The sequence below is a fragment of the Callospermophilus lateralis genome, chromosome 8, assembly GCF_048772815.1.
Source record: "Callospermophilus lateralis isolate mCalLat2 chromosome 8, mCalLat2.hap1, whole genome shotgun sequence".
NCBI classification, from domain to species: domain Eukaryota; kingdom Metazoa; phylum Chordata; class Mammalia; order Rodentia; family Sciuridae; genus Callospermophilus; species Callospermophilus lateralis.
The window spans coordinates 30,335,041-30,348,857 of NC_135312.1; the positions used below are offsets into that span (position 1 = coordinate 30,335,041).

At 38.6% G+C, this 13,817-nt stretch overlaps 2 protein-coding genes across 2 annotated transcripts in view; one reads left to right on the forward strand and one right to left on the reverse strand.

Annotated features, from left to right (window-relative positions):
• Klb (klotho beta) overlaps positions 1 to 7,590 on the forward strand; it is a 34,462-nt gene extending 26,872 nt beyond the window's left edge. The window contains exons 4-5 of the mRNA XM_076864786.2: positions 1,855 to 2,998; positions 3,770 to 7,590. Of these exons, the coding sequence (XP_076720901.2) occupies positions 1,855 to 2,998; positions 3,770 to 4,158 (1,533 nt within the window). The 3' untranslated portion in view covers positions 4,159 to 7,590. The remainder of the gene's footprint in view (positions 1 to 1,854; positions 2,999 to 3,769) is intronic.
• Positions 7,591 to 9,304: 1,714 nt separating this feature from the next.
• On the reverse strand, positions 9,305 to 13,801 carry Rpl9 (ribosomal protein L9). The gene is made up of 7 exons (XM_076864787.2): positions 13,693 to 13,801; positions 13,494 to 13,609; positions 12,850 to 12,945; positions 11,832 to 11,964; positions 10,820 to 10,900; positions 9,893 to 10,009; positions 9,305 to 9,441 (listed from the first exon to the last, which is right to left on the reverse strand). Exons 1-6 carry the CDS (start codon positions 13,736 to 13,738, stop codon positions 9,903 to 9,905), a joined length of 579 nt encoding a protein of 192 aa, XP_076720902.1. The 5' UTR covers positions 13,739 to 13,801; the 3' UTR covers positions 9,305 to 9,441; positions 9,893 to 9,902.
• Between the last annotated feature and the right edge of the window lie 16 nt (positions 13,802 to 13,817).

The window sequence follows — 13,817 nt, forward strand, 5'->3', positions numbered from 1 at the left end:
TCTCTCCCAGACCTGAAAAAAAATTCTCCAAGGAGCCCAGGATCCTTTTAGTGGGGAACACAACTTTAAAAACAAAATTTGGGAATTGGGGCTGGGTTAAGGGTTCATCATATTTAACTAGATTTCTTTGCAGGCTAATCAAACCCACTTGCTGCCTAAAACTAATACTTTCTGAAGAGTTTTTAAAGTAAAACCACCAGGCGCAATGGTGTACATCTGTAATCCCAGTGATTTGAGAGTTTGAGGCAGGATTTTTCAAGGTTAGCTTAGGCAATTTAGCAAGCTCTTGTCTCAAAATAAAACAATAAAAGGACTGGGAATATAGATCACTTGTAAAGCATCCATGGGTTCAATTCCCAGTACCACAAACAAACAAAAAAGTAACAGATATTTATTTGATCTTGCCTTGCCGCATGGCAGGATTGTCTTTGTGAATACCTTTTTAATATCATTATGTGGTCAGCTTTTCTACACACTGAAACTGACCATATAGGCTAGAAAGATTTCACTCAAATAATTAATTATATCCAGATTAAACTTCATGCTCACATGATCAATGTTCTCTAGTTTAATGTTCTAGATAACTGGTTGGCAGATGGCAAGTGGGCAGTAATATGGTTTTGTAATTATACTATGAAAGATGACATATGAGAAAACAATTAGAGGGAAAATATTTACCAAAGGCTAATTATCATTTTCCCTGGTGCATTTAAACTCAGTCATGAAAAGAAAAAGTACTTTACATAAGTACAGAACATTTATTTTCCCTTTTTAGTCTTAAATTTAGAAATCCCTTTTTTAAGTCCTTTGTTTTAGTTTAGACTCAAAGGTCTACAAGATAATTATTGCATCCAGGGAAAACTAAACCCAAGTCATGACTACCTTACATTTATACAGTGCGTTAGGGTCGACAAAGCCCTTTTGCAGAACATCAACTCCTCACCGCACACCTGGGAGGCAGGTGAGACAGCTCCATCACTATATAATTGCCAAGCCTAAGTTTCAAAGGCACAGATTAGGACAGACTGTAATGAGACACTACCAGATCCAAGGGGCAACCTGGAGAGTTTTATGGGTATTTTATTTTATGGGTATTCTTTCCATTCATAATCCAAGTTCTTTGCATAGAGAAAGAATTTAATCCTCTTCTTTTAGATGAATAAATCTGTGTTCTGACATATTCATGGGTGAGGGAGATACAGTTGTATTTTGACAGGCAGTGGGTAGGGGGAAGATACACCTGAAGCAAAGGTAATATCACTTGGACTTTTCAAATAGAAAAAGTTGAGAGGTGCATTCAGCCAATGAAAGGAGCCGTCTCTTTTAGGAACTGGAGCTGTTGTCAACCAGTCCTCTCTAAATCCAAGTGCGGTCTGAGAACTCCTTTACACCTTTGTTTTCAATTTGTGACAGGGTTTAGAATCCATCTTTCATAACTGCTTTTAACTGAGGATAGCAGGCCAATTTCCTGATGCATTTGAAGAGAATCACATGAGACCCCACTGTATAACCTGGATTTTTAGGTGAAATGAGCTGGAAAATGGCTTCTCAGTCTTTTCTCAATTTGTTTCCAAGCCAAACCCTGGGTATGGTTCCTTCCCTATGTTTCCTGGTTTCCCTGGAGATGTCAAGGGCTGGAAGGGAAGATAATCAATTCATCAGGCCTTTTCTCTGCATCACCAGGAGAACAGCCGGAACACAGAGGTCATTATGAAGGACATATGCATAATGTACTTTCTCTCTTGTCCTGAGAGGCCCCATAAGATCAGGCCCTTCTTCTTCTTAAAGGGCGTATTGCTGAGAGCCTCAGTTAGCCAGCATGTGCTTTATCTGAATGTGCTTCTTTTCCCACAGCCCGAGTCCATGGCTTCCTCCCCACAGTTTATTGACCCTCACCTGTACTTGTGGAATGCCACTGGCAACAGACTGTTGCACCGAGTGGAAGGAGTAAGGCTGAAAACCCGGCCCGCTCAATGCACAGATTTTGTCAGCATCAAAAAACAACTTGAGATGTTGACCAGAATGAAAGTCACCCACTACCGGTTTGCTCTGGACTGGGCCTCAGTCCTTCCCACTGGCAACCTGTCTGAGATCAACCAACAAGTTCTGAGGTACTACAGGTGTGTGATCAGCGAGGGGCTGAAGCTCAACATCTCCCCAATGGTCACGTTGTATCACCCCACCCACGCCCATCTAGGCCTCCCCACGCCCCTATTACACAGCGGGGGCTGGCTGAACCCGTCGACAGCCACGGCCTTCCAGGACTACGCAGGGCTGTGCTTCCAGGAGCTGGGAGACTTGGTGAAGCTCTGGATCACCATCAACGAGCCTAACCGGCTGAGTGACATCTACAACCGCACTAGTAACGACACCTACAGGGCAGCCCACAATCTGCTGATCGCACATGCCCTGGTCTGGCACCTCTATGACCAGCAGTACAGGCTGTCCCAGCATGGCGCGGTGTCGCTGTCCTTGCATTCCGACTGGGCGGAACCAGCCAACCCCTATGTTGACTCTCACTGGAAGGCGGCGGAGCGCTTCCTCCAGTTCGAGATTGCCTGGTTCGCAGATCCTCTGTTCAAGACCGGGGACTACCCCACCGCGATGAGGGAGTACATAGCCTCCAAGAATCGGCAAGGGCTCTCCAGCTCTGCGCTTCCTCATTTCACCGAGAACGAGCGCAGGCTGGTCAAGGGCGCCGCCGACTTCTATGCCTTAAACCACTTCACCACTAGATACGTGATGCATGAGCAGCAGAACGGCAGCCGCTACGACTCGGACAGGGACGTGCAGTTCCTGCAAGACATCACCTGCCTGAGCTCCCCAACTCGCCTGGCGGTGCTGCCCTGGGGAGAGCGCAAGCTGCTCAGGTGGATCCGGAAGAACTACGGAGACGTAGATATCTACATCACTGCCAATGGCATCGACGACCAGTCTTTGGAAAATGATCAACTCCGAAAGTACTACTTGGAGAAGTACGTTCAGGAAGCTCTGAAAGGTGAGGTTCCGGGCCAGCTTAGATACAGTGAGGTGTGAGGTTCATGTTAACTGACAGGAACAAAAGAACAAGGGGAGAAGGCTCATTAATGACCTTGTTGGCTTTGTTTAGAATGGTAGGATTAGAGCTGGGCGCTGTGGCGCACGTCTGTAATCCCAGGACTTGGGAGGCTGAGGCAGGAGGATCGCTAGTTCAAAGCCAGCCTCAGCAACAGCAAGGTGCTAAGCAATCCAGTGAGGCCCTGTCTCTAAATAAAATACAAAATAGGGCTGGGGATGTGGCTCAGTGGTTGAGTGCCCCTGAGTTCAATCCCCAGTATCCTCCACCCCCCAAAAAAAATAGAATTGTAGGATTAGGACAGTAAGATTTTATAGAATTATAGGAGCAGGAAAGTAAGAAAAGAATGAATGCTTAGGGAAACCAAGTGTGGTTACTGGGCAGCACCAAGAGCATATCTGAGATTCAGAATGAGGACAGACAGGCAAGATTTTTCTGCTTGTGATTCTTAAGAACTATTGTGTTCATGGCTCTGCTTCTTAAATTTGCTTTTTAAAATATTTTTGGATGATTTATATATCAGTTTTACTTCAAACTTTTAAAACTTAATTATTTTCATAGATTGTAAAAAAAAGTTTAAAAAAAAGCCTTTAATGGGCGAGAATCATGACTTTTTTTTTATGGACATAAGTTTAGCTTGTTTCAGTGAAAACTAAATTCTTATTCAAAGATACTTCATTGTAATTAATGATTTCCATTTCTGGTATTTTTCAGCATACCTTATTGATAAAGTCAAAATCAAAGGCTATTACGCATTCAAACTTACCGAAGAAAAATCTAAACCTAGATTCGGATTCTTCACATCTGATTTCAGAGCTAAATCCTCCATACTATTTTACAATCACCTGATCAGCAGCAGTGGCTTCCCTTTGGAGAACAGTAGTCCTAGATGCAATCAGACTCAAGAAAAAGCAGAGTGCATTGCCTGCTCATTTCTCCTGCAGAAGAAACCACTGATATTCTTTGGTTGTTGCTTTTTCTCCACCCTGGTTCTACTATTATCAATCACTATTTTACATCAGCGAAAGAGAAGACAATTTTGGAAAGCAAAGAGCTTACAAAACATACCATTAAAGCAAGGCCACAAGAGAGTCCTTAGCTAAAGTGATCTGTCTTCACAGCTTAAAAAATTCACTCCAGTTCTATATACTGGGAACTTACAGTATTCCTGCCTAGTGTAAGAAAGAAGACAATTTGAAATACAGCAGTAATCAAGGTGATGACAATCGATGTCTCTGCAGTGTGGTTTAAATGAGCTTTCCCTTAGGTGTTGACATCAACAAATTCAGTTCTTGGAGCTGAAGAATAAGACTTCAATGACTGTAAACTATGAGGATTACCTGTTAAATTGCTTCAGGAAGCATTTTCCATCATTATTCTCTAGCTTCTCTAAATATCTTCTCATGGTTAAAAGAATTATTTTTAAGAAGTGAAAGTTTGTCAGTCCATAGCGGAGATTTAAAACTATTCTTTAAACTGGATAGTTGGTGACATTCTGTCACTCCTAACAAGGTGCTTTGTCCTTTAGGTCAGGGTGGTTCTCAAATGAAAAGTAAATCTCAACAAGTTAAAGCAGTGCTTGTCTATAGCCAGTTACGGCAGACTCTGAAGTGCATCAATCTGTTTTCTCAAAAAACCTGTCAAGTATTTCAAAAACATCTAAATTTGTGAGACAGGTTTTTCTCAAAACATTATCAAGCATTTCTAAAACATCTAAATTTGTGAGCTCTCTTATTAGATTTGTGAATTTTAGAAAAATTCAACTTCCATAACTGATCTCATGGCAAGATCACAGGATAAAGATTAAAAGCTGGACCCAACTGTCTGTGAAGACAGGAAGTCACTCAACCTGACTAGTACAGAAATTTCACCTTTAAATAAATTGAGCATTTCTTCTCCCCAATTTTCATGGTGATAAACAAGATTTGGTAGACTTAGTAAAGCTAAAAAGATGTAAATTTTACTTATTGGTTATCAATAGCAAAGTACCATATTATTATTCCATAAGACCCGCTCTTCCCCCTAAAGAGTTTCACTGCTTTTTACATGCATACAGCAAAGTACAAAGTGTGGCCCTTTCTGGACCTAGCAATGTGACTCTGGATGAGTTGAGTATTACTAGTCTAAATGAGTTAAAATTACTTTTATTTACCACTTTGTAAGGCTAGAATTAAGTAAATTCTTAAATCTGAACTGAGAGTATTTTTTTTAATGAACCTGAATGTACACCAATTTATGCTTATAATTTTTTAGATTAATAAATATTCAAATAATGGCCTTTGCACACATTCACTGGCCACTCCAGGAATTTAGAGTCAAAGGAAAGTAGTTTGTTTCAAAAAGCCTTAGTAGGAAATTATTTTAAATTAAAGGTAGTTTTCATTGTATCCAGAATTCATTATCAACCCATCAAACTCTTTTAACATCAAGGTGTTGAAAAAATGTGTGGTCAGAAGTCATATGTACACAATTGGAATTCTAACTGATCATGAAGAGCAATTATATTTCAAAGATGGTGTAAAGAGAAAATTGATCATGCAAATGCTTAAGGAATAGCAATAAATTTGCTATGTGGCTGGTCAAATACAAATGGTAAAATCCTGCTTTTGTCTCTTCTTTCTCCCATTATACCCATTCTCCTAGCCTTCTTAAGTCTTAAGCATGTTTTGCAAGATTTTTTTTCCCTTTGAGAACTTACTGTGCCTAATGCTATGCATAATTATAATTGGTCAATTGTTCTAACATGTTGACTATGTAGAAAAGTTAAGTCATTTAGAAGAATCACTTGGATGGGCTGCAGCTAAGTGATAGAGCACTTGCTTAGCAAGCTCCAAGCTTGAGGCCCTAGGTTTTATGCCTCACACCACCATCACCACCATCACCAACACCCCCTCAAAAAAAAAAACCCTTGGCTTCTCCCCTTTTATGCCACATAGGCTCACCTTGACCCAAGAGTTACAGTGAAAATCTTTGGTGTCAATTGAACAATTCATTATCAACTCATCAACCTCTTTTAACATCAAGGTGTTGAAAAAAACGTGGTCAAAATAACAAAGATTTTCAGGTTTTGTTTTCTAGTCTTCAAATATTTTGTGCCCTGATTCAAGTATCTTGTTATTTATGATTTCTGAGTTTATTAGACTTTCTTTTCAAGGTTGGCCTTTAACTTCAGATTCTACCTCAACCTTCCTAATAGTTGAGACTACAGACATGCATGCACACCACATCTGGCCTATTTTTCAACGTTTACATTACGTATTCTTAAAAACACGGTTTCCCTTTTCAAATTACTTTGCCAGAAACTCTCCCAAATAGCCAAGTTCCTTAGCTTAAAGCTTAAGTCTTCCCTTACTGCCACTTTGGGAGTATTTAAGTCATTGTCATATGAAAAACCTTAGTTAAATATTTAATATGGGGCTGGGGTTGTAGCTCAGTGGTAGAGCACTTGCCTCGCATGCTTGAGACCCTGGGTTCTATCCCCAGTACCACATAAAAATAAAAATAAAGACATTATGCCCATCTACAACTAAAAAAATATTTAATATGGCTCATGACCTACTAAGCTTACTAAAATAGTCAGGTTTATTAAAAAAAAATCAATTTAAGTTGGGTACAGTGAGGCACACTGATAACTTAAGAGGCTCAAGCCAAAGAATTGCAAACTCAAGGTCACCCTGGGCAACTTAGATCCTGTCTCAAAGAGCACTTGCCTACCACACAGTAGGATGGGGTCCAAGTCCCTGTACCTCAAAAACCAAAAATACCTCACTGGGTTTATGCTTACTATATATTTAGCTAATATTCTGGTGAGTGGATTTTTACTTACTCTGCCCCAACTGGGTAAGTTACCTCTGGGAATGTGTATCCATTAGTAAGATGTAAACACCTGACCTAAAAGTTGGGTTTGACTGTCACCACACCCTAGTTTTGTGGAAATTATTCTCCAAGTTACCAGGTCATAACCTAGCATCAGTTCACTCCTGGAGGTAGTTGCCCAGCAGCAACTACCCATATATTGCTATTTCATTCCTAATGTCTCTAGCTTACTATAATACTGCCATTTTGAAATTTCTCCCTCACCCCTCAAAATTTCACCAAGTTTCCACTCAGCAAACAATGATGTGCCATTTTTCCATATTCTTGAAATGAAGAAGTGCAGAAGATTGCATCCCACTAACAGTTGTGTTCTAACAGAAGAAAGCATACAATCAATACTCAACAAGGTAAACTGTAAATGTTTATAAATGCTACGGACAGAATCAAGTGCAACAGGACCAAGATGACTGAATGAGTTAATGCCATGTTTTTAAATAGGGTGATCAAGGTACGTTTTACTATGCCATTGAAGGGGACTGCCACACTTCAACTGTAAAACCCTTTTTAAAGGGAAAGAACTTGCTTGATATTGAAAATCAACAAAGTAAACTGAAGGTTTGAGGATATAGCTAAGTGGCAGAATGTTTGTCTAGCATGCTCAAAGGTGTGTTCAATCTCCAGCACTGCAAAAAATAGTAATAAAAAATATAAAAACTCAACTAAGTGTGAAAGCAGTCAAGTTTTAAAAACATACTTAATTCAGAAGTGGTGGTGTACACCTGCAACCCGGGTAGCTCAGGAGGCCAAGGCAAGAGGATCACAAGTTCAAAACCCAGCTTTAGCAACTTATTGAGAGCCTAAACAACTCAGCAAACCCTGTCTAAAAATAAAAAGGAGTGGGGATAAAAAAACAAAAAACCCAACCTTTGAAAAATACTGTTTCAAAAAGAACATCCTTCCCTGTAGCCCGGAAGGATGGGATGGCAAGTTCAAAGCCAGTCTCAGCAACAGTGATGGATGCACTGAGCAACTTAGTGAGACCCTATCTGTAAGATACAAAATAGGGCTGCAGATGTGGCTCAGTGGTTCAATCCTCAGTACAAGACCCACTACCAGAGGGAGTGTGAAGAACCAATAACCAATAATCCAAGTGAAAGTCAAGGTTGTTTCGTTTTCTACCATTTTCAAATACTGTAATAGTATAACAAAGCCCGTTCGGCTTCAATAGTTGTCAATTATATTATTTCACTCAGAAACCAAATTCAATGCCTGTAACCCTACCTCAAATGTTTGACTTAACACTTCATCCTTTCCTTAAAAACCTATCTCTATAATCAAGCTCAACACTACCTCCATGAAATCATACACCATCAGTACACTTGAAACAAGTCTAAGATTGAAGTCTCTTCATTTAAATAGTTCTGATAGACTCTGAACATACCAAGTAGTGAATATATGTATATATCAGGGTTGGATGTATGGTGTGTAAAAAGAACTCAAGGGTTGATATTAATTTTCTGAAAATTTGGGATGTTGGAATTTAACAGATGAAGAGGGGATTAAAGGGATCACCATGTTGGGTTTAAGGAAGTCTGGTATGGCCAGGAATTAACACTGACCAATGCACACAAGTATAATGCACCATTAAAAAAATTAGGGGGAAAAAAGGTGCTATAATAAATAAATAAATGTAAGTCTAGTAAAATATTATTATATAATACTTAAAAACTCTGACAGGGAATGAAGATATAATGTAAAAGTTGTGCTTTTAAAATACCAAGTGGGGGTGGACATGGTGGCTCAAGCCTGTAATCCTACCAGCTCCGGAGGCTGAGGCAAGAGAATGGCAAGTTTAAAGACAGCCTCAGCAACCTACAGACACTCTGCCCAAAATAGAAAAATAAAAAGGGCTGGGGTGTGGCTCAGTGGTTAAGAACTCTGGTGATGTAAAAATAAAGGTCTCAGACACACTAGTAGATGGCTAAGAGACAGGTATGGTGGCTCATGCCTATCTCAACAACTGAGGCAAGGTTGCAAATTTGAGGCCAGCTACAATAACTTCAAAATACACAGTACTGGCTTGAGGCAGAGGACAAGATTATTGAAATCTTGTAGCACAACAGTAATATGGTCAGCATATTTCACAAATTAACTGCACATCTCCATCCTGAGTATATTAATATTTTGTTTCATTTTTCAGAACGTTTCTCACAAGTGACTAGAGTGCACTACCTCACCAAATATTCAAATTCATGCCTCAAAAATATTAAAACCCCTTCAGATCTTCCCCAAAGCTCTCTATCCATTGAAAAATTAGGTAGATGTTGCCTGTCACAGGTACCAATTTCTTTTTGCCTGAGATTTACCTGGTATTCAAGAACCAGATTCAAACCACTTGTTCCCAAGAAGAAAAAAAATAAACTAGAAAAAAAATTTGTTTTGTTCCTTTGAAAGGACACTAAAGTTTATTCAACCCGTTGGAAAGGATTAAGTCCAAAGTCAATAGAGATCTATTATTGCATCAGTGAAATATCAAATTGACTCCAGGACGTGCTTCTGTGACTGGACAACTGTAAAAAGAAATAAAAATATCTCCATCAGTTACCTTTGTCCATTAAAGTTGTAAATTATCATTAAATATACTGTTCATAGTAAACTGTAAACTTAGAATTTACTGTGCTCCATTCTCTACCATTAATATAATTTCAATTTAAGTCTTCTTTCTTTTTGGAGAACGAGGAATGGAGCCTAGACACGTTGCTCATGCTCAGCAAGTCTCAGTATATTAAAAACACATCTAAAGCAGTAATCAATCTTACAGACATTAGCAGACATGATAGTGCTCACCTGTGATCCCAACTACTTAGAAGACAGAGGCAGGAGGATAACAAGTTCTAGGCCAGCCTAGGTAACTTAGCATAAATAGCTGGGGATATAACTTAATGGTGGAGCTCTTGCTTAGCATGTGCAAAGTCCTGAGTTTAATCCCTAGTAACATAAAACAGACACTAAAGAACCTACCTCTTAGATCTTATTCATCAGCCTGCTGAACTGTTCCTTTTTCAGAAACATAAATACCATCCAAAAATTTTCTGATATCCTTGTTTTTCACTGTTGTGGCTTGCTGAATTAAAGCGGCTATAGGAATTAAAAAAAGAACTCAATTATTTCATCTTAAAAAGCAATCAGGTACAGCACATTTTGGCTAACAATGAACCAAATATACAGCAATGATTCCATAAGGTAATAACACAGACAAAAAATTTCCTACATCTAGTGAAACAGTACTAGTGAACACATCACTCACATTTGTTCTTGGTGATGGGAGCAAGAACAAACTTTTTTCACAAGTGTGAAAAATATTTATTGTGTTGCCAGTCAAAAGTATACAACACAATTATACATAAGATACTTGATAATCATAATAAACAACTACTTACTACACTTTTTAATCTAAATCTTCTATCTACTGAAAAAAGGTTATCAAACAATATGCCATGTTTTGCTGGCAACTTGTGTATATACACTTTTCTACATGGTCTCTTGACTGTACCAAGGACCATGTTCAGTGAACAATCTGTACCATCAAGTTTTGTGTATACTTTGACATTCATACTAACAAAAATGCCTAATAACACATTTCTCACACTGTGTCCCTGTCCTTACACAAGACTGTTTTAAGTGAAACACTTAAAAGTCCCAGAGCATCATTGAGTCAACCTTTTTAAAAAATATTTAAAAAGGTTTTTTTTAAAAAAATATTTTTTAGGTGTAGATGGATACAACAAAATGCCTTTATTTTTATTTGGTGCTGAGGATCGAACCCGGGTCCCACCTGTGCTAGGCGAGCGCTCTACCGCTGAGCCACAATCCCAGCCCAGAGTCAACTTTTTATTTAAAATTTAAACAAGATTTTGCAGGCATAATTGGTATTGAGAACATACAAACCTGAATTTGAAACAAGTTCAATATCATTTCCTTCAAGGATTAATTCATCTTTCTGAGCTTGAGACACTGAACAAGCAACACCTGAAAAGGGAAAAAAGCATTTGCATGGTGTTAGAATAAACAAATACTTAAATCCCACTAGTAATTAACTCCATTTAAAATTCCATACAACAAACCAATTTTCTCTTGAGGTTTTTGCTTTATAGGATCTGGCTTATATCAGCCAAAATTATCCTAATAACTTGGGAGGCTTTAAGACCAGCCTCAGCAACTTAGAGAGAACCTGTCTCAAAATAAAAAAGGACTAGGGACGTGGTGGTTATACACCCCTGGGTTCAATTCCTGTACCAAAAACAAAGTTCTGTACCAACACTTTGTACATATTTAGTATTCCCGAAAGTTTATTTTTTACATGGGGATTCTCATTAAATGTTGCAGAAAACAGCTATTATATAGAAATTGGCATCGAGATCTCCTTTCTTTCCCCTCTTCCCCACCCTAACCAAGAGCACACTGGGGGGAAAAAAAACACATAAAACTAAAGGTTCAGTGTTTACTATGTATTAGACAAGCACTATTTTGAGTGCTTTTCAATTTTAAACTCATTTGGTCATAACATAGTTCCCACTAAACAGATGAGTACTAAGCTACAGAAACAAAATGCTCCAAGCAAGAATTGAAATTTAAACCTAGGCAGAATGTAGACTAGTAACTACTACTCCATTTTTTGGGAATCTAAGTTTTTATTACCAAGAAATAGGAGATGAACATGTTAAATATCCTAATTTGATCATTCTACTTATGCATATGTCCATCAAAACATCACAATGCAGCCAGATATGGTGGTACATGCCTGTAACCCCAGAAATTTGGGAGACAGAGGCAGGAGGATCACAAGTTCAAAGCTATCCTTAGACAATTATGAAATACTTATAGTCAGAACCAACCCAAAAAACCAGGCTTCAAAAGATTTACAATTCCTGAATCATATCTGAGGGCACATACAACATACCTGTCCTCATCCGAACCCTGCGGATGTATTTTTCACCCAAGAAATTTCGGATTTCAACAAGAGACCCATTCTCCTGAATAACAACGTTGATGGGGAAGTGAGCATACACAGACCTCATCTTGTAACGGAAGCCCTAGTTAAAAGAAAGTCACTTTAAAATTTAGTAGGATGCTTATGTTACTTATAATTTAAAAATTTAACAGTTCCCATATTGCATTCATTGTCAAGGTTTCCTAACAACTGACACCTGTATCAACCCTCCTACAACATTTTTTATTACTGGTACACCATAGGTATACAATTTTATGTCTCCTCACTGGACAGCAAAGCTTCTTAAAGAAGCACTTATTTTGTTACCTTTATGCCCACAGTAAACAATGCTAACACCTTTTAATGAGAACCCCCCAAATCCCACATTTTCAGACTAATATTTACTAAGACTAATGGCAGAATTGAGAATATCAAGTATGACAGGGCTTCTACCTTCAAGGAACTGGAATCAGGGATACGCAGTAGAAACATTTAATAGGTCCATAATAGAGGTTAAGCACAGTATTCCCTTATTAGGTATAGTCTAGAGGGACCAGGTTTTAATGCATACACACAAGTCAGCACAAACTTTACTTTAGGGGTGGGAGGCTTGAAATCAATAGTGAACATCAGACATGCATTTAGGAAAACAGGCAGGGTTATAGGGTCCGAATGGTGGCTTAACATTAAGTAAGCAAAGCCAATCTATGTGCTATGGTATAGCAGATTTTCTATTAATGATAAATAAATAGGATGCGGCTCAGTGATAGAGCACTTGGCACCAGCATGGGTTTGAGCTCCAGCACTACAGTCAAAAAAGTTCCACACCCTCAGCCTAATCTTATGGATAATCCATTATTGGTCATAGACATCTCTCTCTCTCTCTATATATATATATAATACACACATATACACACTTAATACAGCTCAGAAAACTTTCAATAGTAAAATAAAGGAGTGGGGGGAATGTCTTTATCAGTCAGCTTACCAGTGTAACACCCTTGATCATGTTCTGTACATGACTACAGATGGTGCGAACAGTGGCCAGTTCCTTTCTATTTCCCCACCATTTGTCAACCCGTAGCTGTAACACAACAAAAACTTCCCATAAATAAGTAGGCTTGAAGGAGATCAGTTCATTTTTTTTCCCAATGAATTTCTCTAGATTCTAGAATTAACCCCAATTAAAGAATAGGATTTTCAACTGGGAAAATCCAACCACATACAAAGTCTCCTACATTTAACAAATGTTTTTATTGCTGTACACCAAAGGTACGCAGATTCACGTTGAAAACTCCCAAACAAGTTGCAACAAACTTCACCACTGGACAATAAAATCAAGTCCAAAAAAATCCCCATTACTGGTTTAAATTCTTACTTTTTAAGCAATCAAATAAATCTAACTTGTATTAGTATTAAAACCGCTTTGAGAATAACTACTAGATATTGAGCTTTACAGTATACTGTATTCAGAATCTGATATTCCAACCTCATTAAAGCAAAATTTATTTTGGATGCTAAACTTAAAAGCCAAACATTGCTCTCAATTGGGAAACTTTACAAGCAACCAAATTTAATGCTATTATAGATAACTACCATCCGAAAGAGCAACATAAGTTATCTACACCTTACCCTCTTCTTTTTCTTTCCAAGGAGGCTGAGTTCCACATTGATATGATTGAAATCCCTCCGGAGGGTTCCTCTTGGGCCCTTCACAATAACTGTGCGTCCCTTCAGAGTAATGTCGACTACGAGAAAGAATGAATTCTGAGATTACAGAAGGCTTGGAACACGTAGTAAACACCCATCAGAAAAACCGCAAGTACCGTACCATTTTCTGGAATGTCGACAGTCTGATTGCTGAGAATGGTCTTCATTCTGAAACACAAACACTTGGAGTCAGGCCAGTGCAGGGAGTGTTTTCGCCAAACAGAGCTCCACTCCCACAGGAAAGTG